Consider the following 27728-nt stretch of genomic DNA (forward strand, 5'->3'; position numbering starts at 1 on the left):
TATTGTTTATATATTCAATATTGTATATTTATAAATGATCTTATCTATTTATATATGATATTGTCTTTTTATAAATGATATTGTCTGTTTGTATATGATGATGTGAAGGCAAGTGACTTAGTGGTTAGAGCATTCAGCTCGTGTTCATAAGGTCATAAGTTCCATTCCTGGTAGTGCATTGTTTCCTTGGGCAAGACACTTTATTTCACATTGCTCGAATTCACTCAACTAACAACAATGAGTAGTACCTATATTTCAAAGGGACAGCTTTGTCACATGCTGAATTTCACTCAGAACTACGTTAAGGGTACACGTGTCTGTGGAATGCTCAGCCACTTGCGTGTTAATTTCATGAGCAGGCTGTTCCATTGAGCGGATCAACTGGAACACTTGTCATTGTAACTGACAGAGTGCCTGTTAAATATGATATTGCTTGTACCACTCGGGATACCCCAGAAACAGCTGTAAAACTTCAAATTCACCTTTACCCTAATTAAATATTCTAAATGACTTGAGACACCTGTCCTGCCTTGGTTTTTGTGTTCCTTTTTCCTCTAATATATACCTGCTAACATGGAAGCCTACTACAGATCCCTAGCTCCAGCCTCAACTGTGAAGTTGGAACCTAATGGATGACCAATTACAGCACTTACCTATCTGTATGTGCCCAAGGTGCCACACAGTGGTACTGAACCTGGAACCATGTGGTTGGTAAGCAAGCTACTTACCACACAGCCACTCCTGCTATTGTTTAATTTTTAATCGTTATTATATTGTTTACACGTTGTAAAACCCATTATATCGTCCTATTTTTGTCTTTTATGTTGTTGTATGTGTTTTAATGTAATTTGATATGAGTCCTTGTGGCCAATAAAAGAATTTATTATTATTATCATTATTATTATTATTATTATTATTATTATTTTTATTATTATTGAGGGGAAAGGTGGTGAATTGGCAGAATGGTCAGCACATCAGGAAAAATACCTAGCAACATTTCATACATCTGGATGTTCTGTGTTCAAATTCTGCCGAGGTCAACTTTGCCTTTCATCCTTACGGGGTCGAAAAATTAAGTACCAGTTACATACTGGAGTCGATGTAATCGACTTCCCCCACCCCTCCACACCACAAATTTCATGCCTTGTGCCTATATCTGAAAGTATTATTAAGTTGGGGAAGCTGGCAGAATCATTAGCACACCAGGCGAAAATGCTTGACAGCATTTTGTCCATCTGCACGTTCTGAGTTCAAATTCGGCCGAGGTCAGCTTTGCCTTTCTACCTTTTGGGGGTCGATAAATCAAGTACCAGTCAAGTATTGATGTGACTGACTTACCCCACACCCACACAAATTTCGGGTCTTGTGTCTTTAATAGAAAGCATTATCATTATTGTTGTTGTTGCTGTCGTTGTTGTTGTTGTTGTTGTTGTTGTTGTTGTCGTCGTTGTTGTTGCTATTGATGGAGTTGTCCTTGTACTGTTGAGGTTGCTGCTGCTGCTAAACTACAGGTGAACCCTGGTCAAGCAGATCTATGTTCTAAAGCTTTCCAGATGTGACCACCACAACCTATTATATTTCATTATATCTAGAATTGCATTACCAGATGCTCTTCTTTCCTTATTTAAGATGGTCAAGTGCAACTGGAGCAATATTCGGCTGCTATTTCAAGCATGTTGACAGACCACCGAGAGGAATAGCAATCAATAAAGATATTTGTGTGTAACACCAATGCTCCAATGGCAGTGTGTGTGTGTGTGTCTGTGTGTGTGTGTGCGTGTGTGTATGTGTGTGTGTGCGTGTGTGTATGTGTGTGTGCACCTGTTCCCATGTGTGTATATGTGTATATATATTCTTGTTTCTGGATATGTTTGCGTCAATGTATGTGTGCATGTGTGTATGCATCTATTCCCATGTGTGTGTGTGAGAGAGAGAGAGAGAGAAGCTACATATGTGTCATAGCAAGCTGTGCATACACACACACACACACACATGCACACATACGCATGCACACACACACATGCACACATACGCATGCACACACAGGAAGCAGTGTTTATGATGGTATGCAGTTGTCTAGAGTATGTGACAAGAAGGTTGAAGCCCCAGGCAGGACTAACGTACTCTGTGTTCGATAGAACAGATCTACTCTTTGATAATTACTGCCATTTTGGCCAAATTATAGAGTGCCATCTTTGTTTATCTGGAGATAATGGTGGGGGTGATATGGGGGTGGGGTGGTGGTGGTGGTGATGTTGGCACTGATGGTGGTGGCGGCAGCATTGGTGTTAGTGATGATGATGATGATGATAAGGATGACGACGAAGACAGTGGTGATGTTAATGGTGGTTGTGGTGATGATGATGTGGTGTCAGAGGTGGCGACGTTGTTGTTGTTGGTTGGTGGTGGTGGTGGTGGCAGTGGTGAGGTGACAGAGCTGCTAATAATGTGACTAGTTGTGGATGTGCAGTTTTTTGTGTGTTGGCAGCATTGTTCGTTGTGGTTGTGGTGATTATGGTGTTGGCTCATGTTATAGTAGCACAGTATTCGTGGTGGTGGTGGTGGTATTGGTGGTATTAACAGTAGTGGCAGCGTTGGAATTGAGAGTTGTAGTGGTAGTGAAGAGGATGGTGGTGGTGGTGGTAGTGATGGAGCCAGTGGTAGTGTGTATGGCTGTAGCAGAGGTGGTGGTTGTGGTGGTGGTGGTGGTGGGGGGGGGTCAGTACAGAAGGTGGACATTCTAGTTGGGCTAAGGTAACTTACATTTGATCTCTCTCTCTCTCTCTCTCTCTCTCTCTTTGTATATATATATATATATATATATATATATATCATCATCATCATCGTTTAACATCCGCTTTCCATGCTAGCATGGGTTGGACGATTTGACTGAGGACTGGTGAACCAGATGACTACACCAGGCTCCAATCTGATTTGGCAGTGTTTCTACAGCTGGATGCCCTTCCTAACACCAACCACTCCGAGAGTGTAGTGGGTACTTTTACATGCCACCAGCACGAAGGCCAGTCAGGAGGTACTGGCAAAAAATTCGCTCGAATGTCTTTTCACGTGTCACTGGCACAAGTGCTAGGAAGGCGGCGTTGGTAACGATCACGCTCAAATGGTGCTGTTTACGTGCCCCCAGCGCAGAAGTCAGACAGCTGGTGCTCTGGCAATGATCACACTCGGACGGTGCTCTTAGTGATCTACTGGTACAGGTGCCATCACGATTTCGCTTTCGCTTGGAAATGGATGCGTGGTATTCAATCAAATAATAATATAAATAATATATATGGGAGAATGTACGAAAAAAACAACAACAGACGAGGACAGGTGGTGTAAACAACAAAAGGTTGTATTAGTATGACGCTCGGGAATACGGAAAGTCTTTAACGTTTCGAGCTCCTGTCTCCACTCATCACACACAAACTTCTGGATTCTACCTTCTTTCCTTCTGGATCTACTCTTTCTGGACTGTTTGATTCTGAACTTTACACCCTCCGGCTGCACCTCTCCTACCCACGGATTACACTGGACCCATCTAAATAATATATATATATATATGGCTTCCATAAAGTCTGTGCAAGATGGGTGCCAAGTGCATTGAAAAGCGGGGAGACTACATATAAACATTATGTACTTATTCCCTTCTTTTGTGTAGATACATTGTAAAAACAAGAGTGTGTTGAAAATCGAGATGGACCTTGGCAGGATTTGAACTCAAAACATAAAGAACAGAAAAAAGTGCATTTAGCCTTTTGTCCGGTGTTCTAACAATTCTGCCAGCTCATCACTTCAACACACACACACACACATATATGTACGCATGCACACACACATATATATACTCATACATCTATATACATTTATACCTGTCTATTTTCTCTCTCTCCCTCTCTGTATGTATGCATGTATATACATGTGCGTGTGTGTATGTGTGTATACACACACATATATGTGTGTATACACACACACACACATATATATAGATACACACATAGATATGTATATATATAAATACATACATACATACATACATACACACACACATACATATATGTGTGTATGTACGTAGTATATTAATCAACCGATTAATAATTAATAAACTATAAAAACATAAAATAGCTTGCATACTCTTATACTGAGCTCAGTTCTATTTTTTCCTATTTATTCTAGAAAACATATATATATATATATATGTATATATATATATATATATATATATGGATATAGATGCAGAGATAGATAAATAGATAGATAGATAGATAAACTGATTGATTGATTGATACACACATACAAATATACATACACACACAGAAATACATATACAAACACATGCATACATACATACATACATACATACATACATATATATATATGTATATATATGCATATACATGTATATATATATATATATATATATATATATATATATACATGTATATGCATATATATACATATATATGTGTATATATATATATACATACATATATATACATATATATGTGTATATATATATATACATACATATATATATATATATATATATATATATATATATATATACACACACATATATATATATACATACATCCAAACATACCTACACACATACATACGCAGCTTCTCTCTAAATACGCACACAGATATTTCCAAGTTCTGCCCTGTAGATATAAGCTCTCTCTCTAGATTAGCAGATCAATAGACAAACAGATGTAGAAGTCTGTCTGTGCGTCACTACAGTGCAAGAAGCAGTGCATTCCATTCACTCAAGCGTAACGAGTGTCATTAACATAATTAGAACCTTGGAAATTCCTTGCAGTCATGTGTTTAGCTTTGTGTAGAGATATTCCAGAACGCAGATTGTGTGTAAATGTGTGTGTGTGTGTATGTATGTGTATGTATGTATGTATGTATGTTTGTGTGTGTCTTTCAGAGAATGTATGTGCGTGTAAATGTGTATATTTGAGTGTCTTTGTGTATATATGGATGTGAGTGTATGTGTGTATGCATGTGTGTGTGTATTTATGTGTGTATGTATGTGCGAATGTATGTGTGTGTGTATGTGTGTGTATGTGTGTGTGTGTGTGTGTGTGTGTGTCTGAACGTTTGTGTGTGTGCATGTGTGTGTATATCTTTCAGTGAGTGTATATGTAAGTGTATGAATACATGTGTGAATGTGTGTGTGTCTTGATATATATGAGTGTGTTTGTGTGTACGTGTATGTGTGTGTGTGTCTGAACGTTTGTGTGTGTGTACGTGTACATGTGCATGTGTGTGTGTGTTTGAGTGTGTATATGTATATGTATCTTATTTTTTCCATGATTTACTATTTTCATTCGCTGGATGGCGACCATACTGGAGCACTGCCATCAAGAGTCTGTCCAATCCCAGGGCTAAATTACAGCAACATTCGTCCTAAACCAGGACTGCCATGTTATGTTGGCAAACAATCTTTACTCCAAAAGTACTATTGCTGAATATCTCTCATTGAGAGATTTACAAGTAGTAATTTTCTAAAGAAATGAAAAGACATGCACTCATTGTTGCCTTATGTGCAGAATACAAATTTAGAAATTGCCAACTTCCTAGATATTACAAGGTTTCAGGTTCGTTCCCACTGCACAGCTCCTTGTGCAAGTGTCTTCTACTATAGCTCTGGGCCTACCAAAGCTTTGTAAATGGATTTGGTAGATGGGAACTAAAAGAGGCCCATCACACATTTGTGTGTTTGTGTGTGTGTGTGTGTGTGTGTGTGCGTTTGTTTGTTCATGTGTATTTGTGTGTGTTGTGTGTGTTAGAAAAACTTCAATCAAGTCCAAAAGTCAAAGAGGAGAAATGAGAGATAGTAAAGTGCAACTGTTTCTGATGCCTCCAAAGTGATGCACACAATGTTTCCAGTAACTGGGATGGCTTTAGGAGAGGTGTGTAATGAAGGTCATGTTGTGGCACCTCACTTCTTTCTAAGAATCTTAGAATTTATGCTGCGGAATACATTGAAGTGCTGGAGACAGTTGTTAAGGTCTGGATGAAGGAAGTCTGCAGTAAGGAGGCCATACAGGTTTCAACAAGCCTCAGCACATTTTTTTATGGAGCCCACTTAACCCAGTAACACCAAACTTGTGGAGTCCCTAGTCTGATATCCCATTGACTACTACATTTAGGGTCCAGTTCTATATTTAAGAGATGAAGAATTATGTACATTATTTACATTTGGCAGATATTTGTCCTCATCTTGTTAACAACAAACAAGATGAGGACAAATATCCGTCAAATGTAAATAACATAAATAATGTACATTTGGAGTGTTGTTGAAAGAACGAGCAATACCATAGCTTCACTGAAGGCAGCCATTGTCCAGGCAATGTCCAAAATGAACACGGGTCATTCAGTGCAGGCATGTCAATGATTCTGGTTCCACATTCAATCAATCATTTAAGCTGAAGGCAAATTCAGAGAAATAATCTTATCAGAAAGTTTGTTGGGAATATGTGCACGAATACGTTTGATGTTTGCTAGATTAGATTTGTTTTATTATATTACTAAATGGCACTTCAATTACCTCTCATACTCTCTCTATATATATGTATGCATGCATGCATGTGTGTATGTATGTATGCTAGTATGTATGTATGTATGTATTTCTGTATATATGCATGTATGTCATTATTCACTTTATTTCAAGATTTCTTGCCAATAGAGAACCAGTTTCTAACCGAGATCCAAGGTTCCTTCATTGAAATTTAACCATCAACAACAGGGTATTTTTGTATGTATATATATGTATGTACGTATGTATGTATGTATGCATGCATGTATGTATGTAATAGCTGACTCCTGGTTCTTTCATCACAATGGTGTATGGAAAGTAATTTTCCACCTGGTTTGTATTTCACTGTTTGATTACTGCTATGATCTTGTCAAAAAGGTTGTTTCTTTGCATTTACTCAAAGAAGATAACCATTTATTTAACTAGGTTTGCATTAATGGTAAAAATTATAGAGGACAGTATTCATAATCCAGAATTAATAACCTTCTATGCCAACATGTCTGTTCTCGAAGCCATGGACATATCATGCTGAACACATTGGTTCTCTTCTGGTCACCAGAGTCAAGCAAGTCTTAGTACTTCGGTGGGTGATTGCTTGGGAAACGTTGGTGCAGGAAGAATCTTATGTATGCTTGTATGCTTGTATGCATGTATGCTTGTATGCTGAACTAAGAGTCCACGAGTCAGGAAAAACAGGCACTTGCATACAGATAAAATATTAATATTTTATACAATATAATGTTAGAGATCCATTTCAGCTGTTCAGACCTTCTGATGAGTGCCAAGATGGGTTCTCTCAAACTTCTGAGCATGAAATCAATTGGCTGAACTGGGTATATAATACTGTAGTGTATAAATAATTAACACACACACACACACACACGTGTGTGTGTGTGTGTGTGTGTGTATGGCAAGCAGGTCTAAACTGAAGTTTTTGTCAACTGTTTCCTTATAAATGTTTATATATAAATATGTACCACATTCATACATACATAGACAGACAGACAGACAGATAGAAAGAGAGACAGATAGACAGATAAATAGATAGACAGATAGATAAATAGATAGATAATGTAAAAAGGAGAGAGAGACAGACAGACAGCGAGAGTGGGAGCTTTCCATAGTCAGGAATAATAGGGAAATATAGAGTGATGATATTTGAGAGAGAGATTAGATTAGATAGATAGATAGATAGATAGATAGACAGACAGACAAACAGGTAGACAGAGAGAGGGAGAGAAAAAGAGATAGAGAAAGAAAGAGAGAGTAGGCAATGAATTTCAAGGAAGATCAGGCACATAGATGAACAGACTGACAAACTGACAGACAGACAGTTGGATGGATGGATGGATGGATGAATGGACTGACAAATAGAAAATAGAAAAATTCTGTAGAAATTTTTTTTGGTACAAATAAAAAACAAACAAAAAAAGAAAGAAACGAGCAAGGAAAAAAAAAAGCGATTGGAAAAGAGAAACAATTTATGCAGAATCCAGCAACACCTTCATCTCTGAAGCGAGAGAGAGAGAGAGAGAGAGAGGAGTCATTTGTGTGAAATATGTGCCACTGCACCAGTTAGAAGCAGGGATGCATCCGGTGCAGGTGGCAGCAACACTGGCGTCGGCCATTGCTGCAAATGAACCTGCTGCCAACGTTGTTGTTAATGATTTAGTCAGGAAAGTAGCAGATTATATAACGACCAAGTCACTAACTTCTTCTTTTCCTTCCTTTTTTTGTTCTTCCCCTCCTCCTCTTCCTCCTTCTGCGCCTCTTTCATCATCTGCTCTCCCACACACACACTTTGGTCTGGTAACTAGCACCGCATCACTGAGATAAGTGTGTGATGGAGTGTGGTGTGGTGTGGCATGGTGTGTGCACATGTGTGTGTGTGTGTGTGCACACATGTGTATGTGTATGTGTCTGTTTGTGTGTGTGCACACATATGTGTATGTGTATGTGTCTGTTTGTGTGTGTGTGTTTATATATATATATATATATATATATATATATATATATATATATATATATGTATGTATGCATGTAAGTACGATATATTGTTGATATATAATAGAAAATATATATGTATGTGTGTATACATATATATGTGTATATATGCATGTATGAATACACACATATACACACACATCCATACACACATATATGCACATGGATATCGTCGTCATCATCATCATCATCATCATCGTTTAACGTCCGCTTTAAACAATGGTGATGATGATGATGATGATGATGTTATCTATGTGCATATATGTGTGTGTGTATGTGTATATGTGTGTATTCATACATATATATATATAAATATATATATATGTATGCATATATCCCTGTAATACAGAGACACATGTGCATGCATGCATACAAAGTTTTCACACACACACAACTATATATGCCTTAGGCCTCTCTTTCTCTCTCTCTCTCTCTCGTACACTCATCCAATGATCAATGTCATAGGCCTAGGCCTCTCCTCGCTACACACACTCCACTCTCTCTCTCTCTCTCTCTCTCTCTCTCAGACAACATGCATACACCTCAGTCCCCCTCTACTATTACTACTACTCTTTCCCTCTCTATCACTGCTTCTCTCTTTCTCTCTCACACCCAATTGGAAAATAAATCGCAGTTTTTTCCCCTGACCATCGTATTTGCACACACATATGGAAGATACACGTAACAACAATCAATCACAACATATCTAAGCATGTATAATCTTTATTTGCCCCATTCATTGGTATATACATGCATATATACCATGTGTAGATATATACATACATACATACATACATACATATATATACAGGTATATATACATATATATATATATATATATATATATATATATATATATAATATAAGTATACATACAGGTATATATATGTATGTATGTATTGACTGATTGATTGATTAATATTAATCAATGAATGTTATAGTGTTTCAAGGACTGAGAGTTTCATGCATTAGCATTTATCAAGACCGTGTGTGTGTGTGTGTGTGTGTATGTATATGTATATATACACACACACATACATACATATATATGTTTATATATATATGTACACACATGCACACATACACACATATATATGATGATATGTGTATATATATATAAAGAAAAATAATGTTCTCATATATATATTATATATATATATATATATATATATATATATATATACCTCGTTGCTATTATGTTAAACTGTTGTATGTCCAAATTTGGCCAAATGCGTTTTTTTTTTTTCAATATTTAATTTTGCTTGCAATAGCTGGTTCTTTTGGTCAAACACTAGCACAGGAGCCACTCAGGCGGCCCCTGGTATCAACCACATTCTGATGGTGCTTTTTACTTGCCATCACCATCTATTCCTTAGGTATTTTTCAATGTTGTTGCTGCTATTATTATTATTATTATTATTATTATCATTATTCAGGTCACTGTTTGGAATCAAACTCGGAATCTTGGGGTTGGGAGCCCATGCTCCTAACCACTACACCACCGGCATATGGTGTAGTGGTTAAGAGCACAGGCTACTAACTCCAAGATTCCGAGTTTGATTTCAGGCAGTGACCTGAATAATAATAACAATAATAATAATAATAATATGGCAATATTATTAATAATAATAATGTTGCCATTTCAACATTGTCTCTACTTCTGAGTGTTTTTTTGCAAAAGGTGGCTAGCTGGCAGGATCATTAGCTGGCAGGATCATTAGCTGGCAGGATCATTAGCTGGCAGGATCATTAGCTGGCAGGATCATTAGCTGGCAGGATCATTAGCTGGCAGGATCATTAGCTGGCAGGATCATTAGCTGGCAGGATCATTAGCTGGCAGGATCATTAGCTGGCAGGATCATTAGCTGGCAGGATCATTAGCTGGCAGGATCATTAGCTGGCAGGATCATTAGCTGGCAGGATCATTAGCTGGCAGGATCATTAGCTGGCAGGATCATTAGCTGGCAGGATCATTAGCTGGCAGGATCATTAGCTGGCAGGATCATTAGCTGGCAGGATCATTAGCTGGCAGGATCATTAGCTGGCAGGATCATTAGCTGGCAGGATCATTAGCTGGCAGGATCATTAGCTGGCAGGATCATTAGCTGGCAGGATCATTAGCTGGCAGGATCATTAGCTGGCAGGATCATTAGCTGGCAGGATCATTAGCTGGCAGGATCATTAGCTGGCAGGATCATTAGCTGGCAGGATCATTAGCTGGCAGGATCATTAGCTGGCAGGATCATTAGCTGGCAGGATCATTAGCTGGCAGGATCATTAGCTGGCAGGATCATTAGCTGGCAGGATCATTAGCTGGCAGGATCATTAGCTGGCAGGATCATTAGCTGGCAGGATCATTAGCTGGCAGGATCATTAGCTGGCAGGATCATTAGCTGGCAGGATCATTAGCTGGCAGGATCATTAGCTGGCAGGATCATTAGCTGGCAGGATCATTAGCTGGCAGGATCATTAGCTGGCAGGATCATTAGCTGGCAAGATGAAATACTCAGAGTATTTTATCTGTCTTTACATTGTGAGTTCAAATGCTGCAGAGGTTGACTTTGCCTTTCATCCTTTCAGGGTCAATGGAATTAAATGACTCAGTTTTGCTAGTATTGCTAGCCAAAAAGATGTTTTGGACATGGATCAAAATTTTTTTAAATGTGGGAAAAGTATTCCATGAAAATTAAGAGTATTTCTTTTGTCTAAGGAAGATCAAAGGGAAGTTCGTTCTTTTTACTATAAAACAGAACATGAAGAGAAATTCTTTTATACCCTTGAAAGAGAAGTTGAAGAAAGCCCCATCTCAACATGAGGTAGGACGTGATCACCACTGACTGACAGGTGTAGAACATTTAGAAGTATGTGATTGGTTTTAATGAATGAGAACTAGGTAAAGAGATGAGCAGAACTGGTGCATGACACACCTGGCCATTGACAAGCAGTTTGTGGGAGAAAGGAATAAAAGGGTCACAGGTAGAGAAATTGCTATTGACACTGACCCCTGATTTGTTGTCAACTTTTGTGGAAAGGATGAGCAGGTGTAGAGAGGGGGGTGCAGAGGCTAAATACCTCCTTTTACATTATTATTGTTATTTATTTCATTAAAGTGCTAACAACTGTTTCCTGTGGTGTAAAGTATCAGTTGTGCTGTGGAAGGGGGTTGGTAAATGTGTGTGTGTGCAATAGACAAAGCCACACAAAAGCTACTAGCACACACACACACACACAATAATAGGCCGTGTGAGAGAGTGGGGGGGGGGATGTGTAGATGTGCAGCTGCCATTAGTATTCAAACGTGTGTGAGTATGTGTATGTGTGTGCACATAGATATGGAGTTTTTCCAACTATGTTCTAAACTTTCTTCGTAAAAGATATGTAACCTTATCTACTGGATATGGGTGTTACTGACTTTGTAATATCATGTGCTTGTCAAGCAAATTTATTACTGAAATGGTGTTTGGTGTGTTATGGTGGACAATGGATCAGAGAGCACAACAGTAAGAACTGAATCGAGAGAAGCAGAGAAGATAGAGGAAAAGATAGGGGTAGAGGCAAAGGAAAAGAGACAGGAATTAGGAACGAAAAGAGAAGAGAAAGGAGGAAGAAAAAATGAGATTAATGCAAGAAATAAAGTTAGAAGATGTCGTATGATGAACGATGAAGATGAAGCTAAACGGGGAAAGAATGAGAATTAGTAATGAAGAAAGGAGGCGAAATATTAATGATGATGATAGGTAAGAGGTAAGGATATCTTGCACAAGCCAGAATGAGGAAACGGGTTAGAATGGGAAAATATGACCAAAGAGAATAAGAGAAGATTTTCCAAGAAATTAATCTAAGAATCATAAAGGAAAGGACAGGATGTTATTGTCAAGTAGGGGAAATGTTTATGGAAGACATAAAATTGGTCATGGAATCTCCATGGGTACTGTTAATGATTATCATTATCTATATTATACTAAATTGTTATCTGTATTATACTAAAACTCAAAGTTTGTCTGTTTTCCTGCCATTTGATTAAGATGATAAAGATTACAAATAAAATAGTCATTTCCCCCTTTAAGAAAAAAAAAAAAAAATCAAGTTGCAAAATGTCGACACTTCAAGGAGTTGTCTCAGCTCCCGCCGTCCATCCTTTTTACTTTGCAAGTGCAGTAAATTTGAAAGATAGAAATTCTCCCTATATTTCTTATGAGATATTTTTGTATCACAGGTACTTGATATTTTTTTTTTTCTTAAAGGGGAACATTTCTAATTTTATTTAAAATAAAATATTAATCTTTATCATTTTAATCAAAAAGCAGAAAAAAATAACCCCCCCCCCCAGATTATCTCTTTATAGACGAAGATCTGTTGCAATGGGAGAAGATGAATCGAGAATGGAAAAACTAACGACAAATGGGAAGTACGTTATAGTGCTACTTCAATGTTGAAAGTGTTGCTTCAGTGAGGTCAATTAAGTACGTCATCAAGTACACTCGGAAGGGAAATGACCAAGCTGCTGTTGAAATAAACAATGACAATGAAATTAGTCAATAACTAATGGCTTAGTTACATTGGACCATCTGAAGCAGTTGCATCCATTTTAGGATTTTCAATTCACGAAAGAGCACCTGTAATAGTGAGACTGCAAATTCATTTACCAGGATGAACAAAGAATATTGCTCAGAAACTATGAGGATATATATATATATATATGGCTGTCAATGAGTGACATATGAGAACAACATTGACAGAATTCTTTTCATTGTTCATCCATGATGACTTTGCAAAAACATTACTTTCTGCTGAAGTCCCCATGTAATTTCACTTGGAACAAAGAAGAAAGCAAGGAATAAAAAATTGACGGTCATTCATTTGAACATTTTCAAAGGAGAAACACTCGGTTGTGCTTTTTGTTGTCAGACCAAAGCCAAGAGAACTGTATTATTTAAGAATTTTGTTGAATGAGGTTCAAAACAGTACTTTTTTCCTTTCCCGCTGCGCATCAACATTTTCAACTTGGAATGGTTGTAACCCAACAGGTCATGGCAGGTACATCTAGTTACTATTATTCCTGCAAAATGCTTAGGGCATTTCGTCTGTCACCATATTCTAAGTTCAAAATTCCGCCAAGGTCAACTTTGTTTTCAAAGTGACAACTATTCACTGATCTATAAATTAAAAAATTTCTTTTGACTTAACATTCCGAGTTCAACTTTACGTTTCATCATTTCAGGGTCCATAAATTATGTAACAGTCAAGCCCTGGGGTCTATCTACTTGATTAGTCTCCTCCCACAAAATTTCAGGCCTTGTGCCTATAATAGAAAGTGTCATTATTATTCAGTAGTCTTATTTTTATCACGTGCTTTCACTTCACTACCGAGCGCAGCTCTGTGTGCCTTGGATATGTGCTGTGGTGCTCTTATGGTTACTGTATTGAAAGTGTTTAATGTAAAATGTGTGCAATGTCTAGTAGTGTTATTTTCTGTATGTTATATATATTTGTTAGTCCTGGTGTTTTTGTTATGTATTTGTCTGAATATTTTTTTATTATACCTAAGGCCCCTACTATGATAGGAATTGTTTCTGTTTTTAGATTCCACATTCGAATTACCTCTATTTCCAGGTCTTTGTAATTTCAAAGTTTCTCCATTTCTTTTAGGGAAACGTTGTCATCAGTTGGTATTGGTACATCAATGAGAAAGCATTGTTTTTCTTCATGATCTCTGACAACTATATCTGGCCTATTGGCCTTAATTTCTCTATCTGTGTGTATTGGCATATCCCAGAGTATGGTTGCTTATCATTATTATTAAGGGTAGTGAACTAGTAGAATTGTTAGTATCTTCAACAAGAGGCTTAACAGCATTACATCTGTCTTCACGCTCTGAGTTCAAATGCAGCCAAGGTTGACTTTGCCGTTCATCTTTCCAGAGCCAATGAAATAAGTACCAGTTGAACACTAGGGATGGGTTAACTGACCCCTCAAAACTGCTGGCCTTGTGCCAAAATTTAGAAATAATTATTATTATTATTACAAATAAAAAGAAAAAATATATAAAGAAAAAATACAATAAATGAAATAAAGAAATCAACAACATCATCAATATTGTTATTGTTATTATTATCATTATTATTATTATTATAAGAATCAGTGTTGCATCAGCTAATACAGGGTCCTAGATATCCCAGGTGCCACATTGTAGGCAATAATATTTATTTCATTTCAGACAGGGCTTCAATTAAAATATACAAATATATATAGATATATATATATACATACATACATACATATATATATTCATTTCACATATACAAATATACAGTAATACAATTGCAGCATATATATGTGTGTATATACATGCATACAAACATATATACATACATATATATATATATATATATATATATATATATATATGTATGTATGTATGTATGTATACATGTACTTATGTGTATGTGTGTTTATCTGTATGTCTATATATATATATATGTTTAGATAACTGTATATATATGCATGTATTTATGTATGTATGTAAACATGTAGCTTTGTATGTACATATGTATGCATATATATAAACAAATGATATATTTGTCCAGGACCAAAGTAGTCAATACCTCTTCACAATAGTAGTAGTAGTAGTGTGTGTGTTTTTATGTCATATGAATGTCTCTGTGCTTGTGTGTAAATAGAGTGTCCCATAAATAAGGCAGTATTTAGCATTGATCTGTAATTGAAACCTGACAGACTTATGGGACACATGGTACACATGTATATGTAAATACACCCATATATATATATATACACACATACAAATATATCTATATATACACACACACATATAAATATATCTATATATACACACACATATATAAATATATCTATATATACATATATATATACAAACACACACACACATAAATATATCTATATATACATACATACATATATATATATATATAATATACATACAATATATATACACATACATACATAGATAGATATATAGATATATCTATACATATATATATATCATATAGATATGATGGTGTATATACATATATATATATATGGATGTAGGTATGACCATTTGCTTACATGTATGCATATATAAATATACAAACACAGATGTGAAGGAGTTGATGCATGTTCACCATGATATTAACATCGATAAAACAGCATTCTTGCCAGCTTCAAATGAGTATTATATACATGCATTCTTACATATATACATACATACACACACATATATGTATGTACGCACATGTATAATATATTACACACATATATATATATACTGGTCAGCTATTTAATGTGGTTTATATATATATATATATACCCACATATCTATACATATATTGTATGTATCTGTGCATACTTGTATAGAAATATGTATATACATATATAATTATTTATATATACATATATTTGAGTATACACTTGTAGTATATATATATATATATATATATATATATATAGACAGACAGATAGATAGATAGAAGGATATGTGTAGATACACACACGTCTATGTATGTATGTTTGAGCATATATAAGTATATGTATATATGTATCTATGAACATATGCGTGTGTATATGTGTGTAAATGCAGTATGTGTATATGTGAACATGCATGTGTGTGTGTATGCATTTATCATTGCTGAACCCCACCTGACCTACCCACATATTTACACATAACATGGTCATACAGCCTGTATACAAATATATGCGCGTGTGTGTGTATGTGTTTGTTTGTGTGAGGTGTATATAAATATATAGTCATGCCAAGTTTATGTATATATGTATATATATATATATCATAAGTCACAAACTACTTGTGATTAGTGTCCAAAGAAAATCACAACCTATTTCTCCAGTATCCACAGAATATTTCTGTGACCTCTTGACCTTTTCTGCTGGTCTTTCTACAAGCATTACTTGTCTTTCTTGTTCCTCCTGCTTCTCCTCTCACCACCATCAACACCACTGTCACCAACACCATCATCTCAGCTACCATCACCAACACCACCATCATCATAAGCACCAACCACATGATCCTCTCAACTCCTCAAATTGTTTTAGTGTTATGATTTCTGTTGCCCTTGTGGTAAATAAAGAAAATGACCTGATTATCGTTTCAGCTTTGTTTTTGTGCTGTCCTAAACGTTTTTGCAGCCCTTGAGGCTAATAAAGAGAGAATTATTATCATTATTATTAGTTTTGTGACCTGGTAGAACCATTAGGATGGTGTGTGTACATACTTATATATATATATATATACACCATCACATATATATAATATATATGTATACATTCTGCCTGGTTGTCAAGCGATGGTGGGGTGGGAGGGCAAACACAGGCACACACACAAATATATATATATATATATATATATATATATATATATATATATATATATATATATATACGACATGCTTCTTTCAGTTTCCATCTACCACATCCACTCAGAAGGCTTTGGTCGGCCCGAGGCTATAGTAGAAGACACTTGCTCAAGGTACCACAAAGTGGGAATGAACTCAGAATCACGTGGTTGGGGTTGGGAAGCAAGCTACTTACTACACAGCCACTCCTGCACCTACACATATTTCTATATATTCATATACATACAAAAAACAATGGGCTTTAGATAGCTTCTATCAAGCAAATCCACTCACAAGATTTTGGTTGGCCTGGGGCTACAGAAGGGCACTTTAAAATCTTATGGTACCACATAATGTAACTGAACCTGAAACCATGTGGCTACAAAGGGAACTTCTTAACTACCCACCTATGCCTGCACCACATCATTACTATCACTATTATTATTATTATTATTATTATTATTATTATTGAGTGAGAGAGCAGCCCATTATACCCATCATGACTACCCGTCTGATAAGGGTACACCAGGCACATGCATCACAACCATATGTGCATAACAAGGTGATTTTATATCAAGATAAACAGCGCATGACCTTACAGGTGGGGTCCAGTTAGAATTTTCTTCGGGTTCAGTACCCCATCCCACTCAAACGGTCCTTCAATAAGGGCTGTTTAAGGATGTTGAAAGAAACACCTATATTTCCAGAGGTGAATTATTCAAACCCCAAAGAATTCCTCTCAACACATGGCTATTATGTTCCCCCACTACTTCTGCTCATGATCAGAGATGCACATATCGTCATCCACTAAGGGACATGCTCAACTGGTTAAGGTCAAACAACTGACAAGCAAATCTGTGGTATCAAGCAGAATATTTGCTGTAGCCCATCTTTTTATTATTATCATTATTAGTAATATTATTATTATTATTATTACTACTACTGCTACTACTTCTACAGTTATGACTACTAGTTATACTGCTGCTGTGAGTGTCCTTGTGTTGGTGTAGATTGATGGTGATGTGGTGGATTGGATGGTTTGCCAGAGTGTCTGAATTTCAGTTGTATGGTTGCACAAGTGACAACAGTTCAAATCCTGACAAATCAAACTTGGTCTTTATATATATATATATATATATATATATATATATATATATATATATATATATATTTATATATGTATATATATGGTCTTTATATATATACATATATATATATATATATATATATATATATATATATATATATATATATATATATGTACATATACATAAATATATATATTTATTTTTGCATACATAAATATATATATATATATATATATATATGTATGGAGAGCGAGAATATCACTGAGGAGTGGGGAGAGGAGATGGATGTTGCAGGTGGGGAGAAGAGGTTGATGGTAGAGTGGAGAGAGGATGGGGTTGGTTGGCATTGATTAAATATATACCAGTAATATACTGGTTGTCACTATACAGAACTGCCCTCGTTCTTCGAGACAGAAATTTGCATCATCATCATCACCGTCATCGCCGTCGTCGTCATCATCATCATCATCATCATCAACATTAACAACATTGTCATCATCACAATCATTATTATTATTATTACTATTATTATTATGCTTGCTGTTGTGTTGTGAAGATCATCATCATCATCATCATCACTATGATTATTAACATTATTATTACTGTGATTATTATTAATATTATTATTATTTATAATAGTAATCTCATTGTTGTTGGCTTTGTGCCACACTAAGGAATCATCGTCCTCATTATTATTATTATTATTATTATTATTATCATCATCATCGTTTTTCAATTTTTTTTCCCTTTATTTGCAGTTTTTGTAAAAATTCTTGTTTTCTTTCCTAGTTCATGTTCCTGTGTCTGTCAGTCACCCCACCTCACCCACCACCACCTCCACCACACCCCACACTGCACCCACCACCCCCACACCCGTGTGTCACCATAAACTGTCCATACTCCAGCATCAGCAGTCGTAACTAATCGATGCACGACCCTACACTGTACCTGCGGTGTGCTGCTGTTGTTGTTGTTATTGTTTAACCCAAGGTGACCCTGGATCCAGCAAAACTATGATCAGAAACCTTTCAACCACAACATTCTTTGTCATTTCTTTTTTTAACAGTCTATCTAGGACTACATCAGTCAATATGTCCTTCCTTCCTCTGCTTTTTTTTTTGTTGTTTTCTTTTTATAAAATGAGTGTGATTTGAGGGAAGGATCTACTGCTATTTTTAGCAGGTTGAGTCACCACACTGAGGTACTTTCATTTGCCCAAAGGTGGTGAGTTGTGGGGCAGCATGGGATGTTGTGTCATGGGACACAGTGTAATGTAGTGTTGTGTCATGGTGTGTCAGGGTGTGACATTGGCTGTTTACAGGGTTGTCCCAGCCCCATGTCACATTAGTGATTATACCCAGAGAGGAGATTTAGGGCACTGTAAAGCACCTCCCCCGTGCTCGTGTGTTTGCACTTCTTCAGGGTAGTTTTCTGGGAGAGGACCTTCTTACAGATGTCGTAGGTCAACATCTTCATGTCGGTGGGAAGGATTGCTTCCTGTTTCTTAGGGAACAGGTTGTCTGATGACTGGAAACCGAATTCTTTCTTGCAGACGTCGGCGCCGAACCCCATCAGCCCTCCCCCTCCGTCTGTCACTCCACACATCGACGGCAACGATGACGACAACGATGACGACAGCAGCGGCGTCGAGAGCGACGTGGAGGGCGAGACTAGCTGCAACGACGTCAGCGAGTTCTGCGTGAGGTTATGCAAGTGATGCTTGTGGTGGTGGTGGTGGTGATGGTGGTGGTGATGATGATGCTGTCCCGAGCTGTGGTTACTGCATTGATGATGATGATTGTGATGGAGGTGATGATTGTGGCTGTTGTTGTTGTTGTTGTTGTTACTGTTCAGGTGGTGATTGTGGTGTGGTTGCTCCTGACAACTGGGGCAACTACAGCTGTTACTAGCACAGCTGTTGCTTGTACAACTGCTGTTGCTGCTGCAGCTGTTGCTGGTGCAACTGTTGTTGCTGCTGCTGCAGCTGTTGCTGGCGCAGCTGTTGCTGCTGGTACAGCTCGTGCTGCTGCAGTTGCCACTGCTGTTGCTGCAGTCGCATCTGCTACTGCACTCTGCTATTCCATCATTGCTGTCCTCCTCAACTTTAATCCCTAACTGCACACCACGACACCTCTCACACACACCACAACTGCAAGTGCAACTGGATGCACTGCAGCATCGGTTATACATCGAAACGGGAGAGTTGGTGGTGTTGTTGTTGTTGTTGTGGAGATGTTCGGAATCATTCATGTGCGATCGTCCATCACTGCAACTGTCATTACTATTGCTGCTGTTGCTTATGTTACTATGATGACTGTGAGCGCCACCGTTATGTGTGCGCTCGTGGTTGTTCAGGTGTGATCGCTGTGCAAACGCCTTTGAACACAAGCTGCACTTGTAGGGTGCCTCCCCTGTGTGCGTTCTTTGGTGGTTCTTCAAGTGTCCACGTTGGGTAAATGATTTTGAACACCTCAAACACGTAAATGGCTTCTCCCCGGTATGGATACGTTCGTGGTTGTTTAAGTGGTCCCTCTGAGCAAATGCTTTCGTACAGTATCGGCAACGGTAAGGTTTCTCGCCCGTATGTGTCCTCGCATGATTCTGAAGGTGCACCTTCTGTGCAAAATGCTTCGGACACACAGGGCAAAGGAATGGCTTCTCTCCAGTGTGTGTTCGCTCGTGTATGACTAGGTGTGCACGGTGTGAGAAGAGCTTGCCACAATGAAGACACGAGTGCTGTTTGCCGTTCCAGTGCGCACGCTCGTGGTTACGCAGATTGGCACGTCGCGAGAATGCTTTACGGCAGAGATGGCACTTGAAGGCTTTCGAGTCTGTCCTTTCGGTTTTCACGACTGTCTGACCACCACCACCACCACCACCACCAATACTATCACTGCTACTCACACTACCACTCATCCAGCCCATTGCTATTCTCTCTTTTAAATCACAACCTATCCAGCTGTTAGTGATATTATTGTTACAGTTCAGGTGATTGTTGTTGTTTAAGTGGTTATCCTTGTCCAACCAGCTCTCCCTGACTGCACCGAGGCCATTCAGGCTGGCCTCATCACACAACGAATCCTCATTGATATTATTACCAACGTTCAGAAAACAGCTTCTGTCCTTACTGTCGTCTGGGCCTAAACCCATACCATCGACACAGTCACTAGAAATAGTGGTAGTAGTAGTAGTAGTAGTAGAAGTAGTAGAAATAGAAGAAGTAATAGTAGTAGTAGTAGTAATAGCAGAACTATTTGTAGTAGCTGCAGTTGTAGTTGTAACATTAGCAGTGGTGGTGGTGGTAGAGCTGACAGCAATGTGGTTAACATGATTGACATTATTGTTGTTGTTGTTGTTGTGGTGGTGGTGGTGGTGGCTGTTGTTGTTGATGTTGTTGTTGCCGGCACTGTTGCTGCTTTTGCTCGGCTTCTCATTATGATGGCTGTCGTTGGTAACGAGGCTTTTACCAGTGAGGCTATGGTTGATCGTGTAGCTATCATTCGCGATGGGAAACACCGATTTTTCTTCCTTCGGTTTCACGGCGCCGCTGCTGCCACCGCTGCAGTAGTTGCTCGTTTGCTGCAGCTGCTGGTGGTAAAGTTCATTCTGGGGGAAGACAGGCTGATCACATATCAAACGGCTGCTATCAATGCTGAATTCCAGGTTGAAGTCATTTCCCATGTTACCATACAGGGAATGCACAGAAAACATGGTAATGCCGATGTCAAATGATCCTTCACCAAATGGCCTTCTTCAAACAGCGTTTCTTCGTTATTCGTTCATTTGTTTGTTTCCTTAATTGACTATTTTTTTCATATAATAATTTCTATGTCTTCACATTTAATTACGTTTCTGTTTTTTCAAAACTGTTCTTCTTTGTTTTTTTTTTCTCTTCTCTCTCGCTCTCTCTCTATTTTTTCTCTTTCTTTTCTCAGCACAACCAAAGAATTATGATATACTGAAAATATAATTCCAAAGAATTTCTTTAACAAAGTCACATTCCATAAAATGTAAGAATGGTCTTAAAATCATTTTTGTTTCTTTCCAAATATATATATATATATATATAAATATATATACATACACGCACATGCATGTATATATATATATATATATATATGTAATAGATATGTATGTATATATGTAACTACAACAAAAATAAGCCTTTCTCACATGGGTTTACTCCATTGTCACTCAATTTCTCCAGTTTTAAAATATCTTTTTGTAATTTTCTTAAAAGTTATTCCAGAAACTTCTACTGAAGAATAGATATTTCTTGTGAATATCTTAAATATTTTCTGTTATTAATTTTGTAGATTTCAAAAAAATAACGCAAAAAAAAAACAAAAACTATCAAACCGGTTTGGACCAGTCAGTTCCAGTCAGAACACACCTGACATGTTTCACAAATATCTTATTTCTCTGTTGACATTTCGTCCGTTACAAACCAAACTTCTACAATTCCTCAGTAGACTCACAGTGCTGTATTTTGAAATGGCAGCAAATCTCACCAGTGGGTACATGCGCATCTGGCAGCTGTTGGTATGCACTCAATCAGACTTCAAGGTTGTTTAAAGAAGAAAGATTAGTAAGATAATTCTTCAGGTCTTCAAAATACTAAGTCTTTTGGCTTGCCATTCTTCCTAATTACTAGGTCTCCATATAAATACGTATATTTATACACACACACACACATATATATATATATATATATATATATATCTGTAGAGAAATTTAAGGTTTGTCTTCTGTATTTTTGGTAAAAGCCTCCTAAATTCAATTGGATTACAAAAATATGCTTCTTTTAAACTAATGTCATTATTACTTTTTTTTTCTTTTCTTGGATTAGCCAATCAAAAGTTATATATATATGTTGTTATGACCAGCCAATCAAATGCTATGGTATACTGGAATTAGCCAATCAAATGTTGCATTGTACTGTGACTAGCCAATCAAATGCAATATTCCAGCATTCTGCTCGGAGAGATACATTTTGTTATTTTGTCTTGTTTTCTAATCTTCCTGGGACAGTTTTCTCCTCCTCCAACTTGAAATATTTTTGAATTTCTTCAGATCCTCCTGGAATGAATAGAAGAAAAATTAGTCAAAAAGTGTCAAATACCAAACTGCACATTTCAAAATGCACACACACACACACAGAGGTTTATATGAACATACATGTTTATACACACACAAACACAGATTGATTTTCCATTTGTCATTCTGTTTACATTATTTCTCAAAATATTGATTTCAAATTTTGGCATAAGGCCAGTAATACTGAGAGGAGGGGTAAGTTAATTCGATCAACCCCAGTGTACAACTGGTACTTATTTTATGAACCCTGAAAGGATGAAACACAAAGTCAACCTTGATGGAATTTGAACTCAGAACATAAAGATGGATAAAATACTGCCAAGAATTTTGCCTGGTGTGCTTCATGATTTTACCAGTTCAAAGCCTTATATTATATCTCATAATATTAATTACTTGTTGATTACTTGGTCAGAATGCCATATATAGAATACCTCTCCCTTCTCCTCTCATTGTCTGCTGTTGTTACTACATTCCCTCCTATACAATTATTTCTAATAATTCACCTTCTCTACCTTCAGTTCATAGTATTACAGTATTGCTACCTCTCTATCTCTGATTTCAGTTACTACAACTTCAATTTTCTATGTCAAAAGCTTTTAAATTTTACTGTAGTGTATAATATTATTTTGCCCACGACTTGAATGTGGCCAATGCCAGAGAAGCTTAAAGATCTATTGAACAGTGATAGATTTCAGAAAAGTACAAAAACATTGATGGAAAAGTATGTGTGTGTGTGTGTGTGTGTGTGTGTGTGTGTGTGTGTGTGTGTGTGTGTGTGTGTGTGTTTGTCCCCCAACATCACTTGACAACTGATGCTGGTGTGTTTACGTCCCCGTAACTTAGCGGTTCGGCAAAAGAGACCGATAGAATAAGTACTAGGCTTACAAAGAATAAGTCCTGGGATTGATTTGCTCAACTAAAGGCGGTGCTCCAGCATGGCCGCAGTCAAAAGACTGAAACAAGAAAAAGAGTAAAAGAGGGTAACTGTTACAACAGTAAAGGAGACACCTTAGAGAGAATTAATTTCAGAGATATCAAGTTGCAGGACCAGGTCTTGAAAGTTGCAGGAACAATTAATGCCCAACTAATTAGGAAGAGAGCTAACCTAGGTAAGATGCAGTTTGGTTTTCATGCCAGGGAGAAGCATTTAACCAAAAATAAAATGCTGCACTTGGCATTTGTTGACATGGAGAAAGCCTTTGATAGGTTCCCTTGCTCTGCCATCTTGGAAACATCTGAGGAAACTAAGGGTAGACAAAGGGTTTGTGAGAGTTGTTCAAGCTACATACAGTGATGTTGCCAGTCAGGTGAGTGTTAGCGACAAGTACTGTCAGAAATTCATTGTGTAGGTAGAGGTCCACCAGGGTTTGGTTCTTAGTTCTTTTAGTCCTCCAGACCATAATAAAGGAGTTTAAAACTGGATAACCATAGGAACTGGTACATGCTGATTACTTTGTTCATATAGCTGAACCTGGAGCAGAATTAGAAAAGAATGTCCCAGGGGTTCCAGGTGTGGGAGCAAAACCTGGAATCGAAGGGCTTCAAAGTTGATTCAACAAAAAATTGAAGTATTATTATCAGGGAGACGTTTGTGTTTGAGAAATGGAAAAGTAGTTCTGTACAATGTATGAAGTGCAAGCTTTGGAAATCCAAGAAATGCAATGGAATAGCAGGAAGATCAACTGAGAAAGTGGATTTCGTACTTGGTTGATGCTTAGAAGCAATAAACGCTTAGGACGCATGGGCAATAGATACCCTTGAATGCCTAGAAAGCGCTTTCTAAGAGATAGTGTCAGTTACCTCCATAGTCTAATTGGCAAACAGGGTGGATGCTTTGTAAGTATAGGGGACAAAGTATGAACAGGGTGCAATAAACTGTTGCTAACAAAAGGCCTCTCTCTTAGATTGAAAAGTAGACTGTATGATGCTTGTGTAGAAACTGAAATGATAGATGGAAGTGAGACATGAGTCCTAAGTGTAGAGGAATTACAAAGACTAGAAAGAAATAAAGCTAATGTGCTCCATTGGATGTGCAATGTCAGTGTGCATGAATGACAAAGTGCAAATGTGTTGTGTTAACAACAAACAAGACGAGGACAAATATCCGTCAAATGTAAAGAATGTAAATAATTCCTCATCTCTGAAATACAGAACTGCAGAATTAACAGTGGTAGTAGTAGTAGTGATGATAATGATGATGTTGATGATGATGATGATGATGGTGGTGGTGGTGGTGGAGGAGGAGGTAGTGGTGGTGGTGGTGGTAGTGGTGATAATGGTGGTGGTGGTAGTGATAATGATGATGATGATGATATACAATCATCATTATTTCAACATCTACTTTTCCATACTTGCATGGATCAGACAACATTTGTTGAGGTAGATTCTCACCTGTTCAAAAGGTAATATTTTATCCTTGTCTTGACATATTTTCACAGATGATTGCAAATAAATAACACCACACACACACACACATAACAAGCTTCCACACAGTTTTCTTTTGCTAAATCCCCTCACAAGACCTTAGCTGACATTTGTTAACCCAGGGCCAGAGCATAAGGCACTTACCCAAGGTGGTGTACAGTTAAACTGAACCCCAAACCCCAGGGTTGCAAAGCAAATTCCTCCCCCCCACACACACACACTTTCAGCATTTACCAATGGCTTGCTACTTTCACTTTCCCTGGCAGATATGGGGAGACAACTGTGTTAGTTACTTAAGGAGCATTATGCTGGAAAGAAAGAGGCAACAGCATTGGCCTCACACTCATTGATAATATCTCAAAAGTACCCAAGAGAGTTTTACAAAAGTTAGGTCAATACAGGGTTATTTTAAACATGATGCAGTATGGATGCTCCATTTTGTGACCATCCCATCTTATTGTGTATTGTAAGTCAATACCTCCCTACTTTTTTTTTAAGATGGTAGAGTGGAAGTTGAGGAAATTTAGTTGATATTTCTAGTAAGTTAAGTAAATGTGCAGGGGCTCCTTCATTGATACAAGATGCAGTTTATTTTTGTGCCAAGGTGTTGTTCCATAGATTTTTTGTGTAAATGTTGTTCCATAGATTGACTAGGTGTTGTACTATAAATTTTGTGTCTTCGTGTTGTACCATAGATAATGTGATTGGGTGTTATGTGATGGGTTAAGAAGTGCATGACAGAAGAGATGTGACAGTGTAGGTGTTAGATAGGTCAGCAAGTACGTGACACAAGGGATGTAACACACAGATGTTACATAGATTAATAACAACATAATACAAAAGACGTGATACAGCAATGTTACATAGGTAAGCAACTACATCATACAAGAGATGTAACAAAGATTTTACATAGGTTAATAACTACAAAATACAGATGTGACACAATGATGTTACATAGGGGACAGTGATGGTGTCGACTGGATGCTTTTTAAGTGGCATCAGCACTGGTAGGGTCACCAAGTAACTTACAAGACAAGGAATTTTGAGAAAGGAGGGGGGTATCTTGTGTCAGATGATGAAAGGTTAGGATGTGACAGAGAGGCAGAAACAGGTGTCTTGCTGCAGAAGAGGTAAATGGTTACCCAGGCTGAAAGAGAAGGAGAGAGAGAGAGAGAGAGAGGAAGTGAGAGAAAAAGAGAGAGGGAGAGGAATAGAGTGTGGTTATCACAGAAAGCTCCTCTAACAGACATGACTATCAGACTACATAGCAATACAATACAGAGAAGTGTAATGTAGGGTATCGATGCAACTGAAATCGACAAGATTCAGTCAAATGAAGTTACTCCATGAGGAATATATAAACCATAAAATGTCAGCAGGTCTATAATATATATACATATACACACACACACACACACAAACATATATATATACATATATAGATATAGATATATATGTATACATATATATATGTATATATTTATATATACATATATATTTATACACACACATATATATATATATATATATATATATATATATATATACATACACACATACATATATATACATATATATATGTGTATATATATATATATATATACACACACATATATATAATGTATAAAGTATTGTCTTTTGCAGAGTTCCTGTTTCGCCAGAGTGTATAATATAGCCATGTTAACAAATATTACCAGCAAGTGGAATGACCATAGAGACAGTCCCCTTGTTGTTGTTATTTTGGTTGGGTCTGGGGAAAGAAGGGACAGCGCCCATGGCCTTTTGCATCCCGTCCAAAACCACTGGTCACAACAGACAAACATTGCTGGCTGCTTCGATGGAAGAACTACAAGCTGACAGTTGCAGCAAAAATACGGTCAACAAAACCGGACATATTGCTGTTGGTGCTGGTGTTGGTGGGTGTTCTTGTTGCAGTTAATTCCTTGTATATTTGTGAAATGAACAAAATGCAAGTTGCTGTTGTTGTTATTTCATAACTGCACCTGACAATGCAATGTTGTTATTGCTGTGGCTGCAGCTAATGAAATCCATGTTGTTGTTGTTGTTTTTATTATTGCAGAAGATAAAGTGCATAGTTTTGTTGTTGTTGTCATTGTTGCAAAAGGAGAAGATCATGCAACATGGCTGTTGCTGTTGTTGTTGTTGCAACGGCTAAAATGCATAGTCTTGTTGTTGTTG

The 27728-nt window shown here is 37.3% G+C and overlaps 1 protein-coding gene and 1 long non-coding RNA gene across 3 annotated transcripts in view; one reads left to right on the forward strand and one right to left on the reverse strand.

The window, feature by feature from the left end:
- Positions 1-11036: 11036 nt before the first annotated feature.
- LOC128249416 (uncharacterized) lies at positions 11037-14648 on the forward strand. The gene is made up of 2 exons (XR_008265525.2): positions 11037-13591; positions 14204-14648. It is a non-coding gene; the product is annotated as an uncharacterized LOC128249416 (long non-coding RNA).
- The window catches only part of LOC106870054 (uncharacterized), a 20121-nt gene continuing 7037 nt past the window's right edge, over positions 14645-27728 (reverse strand). The window contains exons 1-2 of one of the 2 annotated variants that reach the window (XM_014916024.3): positions 27224-27243; positions 14645-23087 (exon numbers count right to left, since the gene is read on the reverse strand). In XM_014916024.3, coding sequence (XP_014771510.2) covers positions 19353-21719 — 2367 coding nt within the window. In that variant the 5' untranslated portion in view covers positions 21720-23087; positions 27224-27243 and the 3' untranslated portion in view covers positions 14645-19352. Of the gene's footprint in view, positions 23088-27223; positions 27244-27728 lie in introns of those variants that run through there. The other variant, XM_052972955.2, reaches the window with a different exon arrangement.

Source organism: Octopus bimaculoides, chromosome 14, assembly GCF_046866305.1.
Source record: "Octopus bimaculoides isolate indiv1 chromosome 14, ASM4686630v1, whole genome shotgun sequence".
In the NCBI taxonomy this organism is placed as follows: Eukaryota; Metazoa; Mollusca; class Cephalopoda; order Octopoda; family Octopodidae; genus Octopus; species Octopus bimaculoides.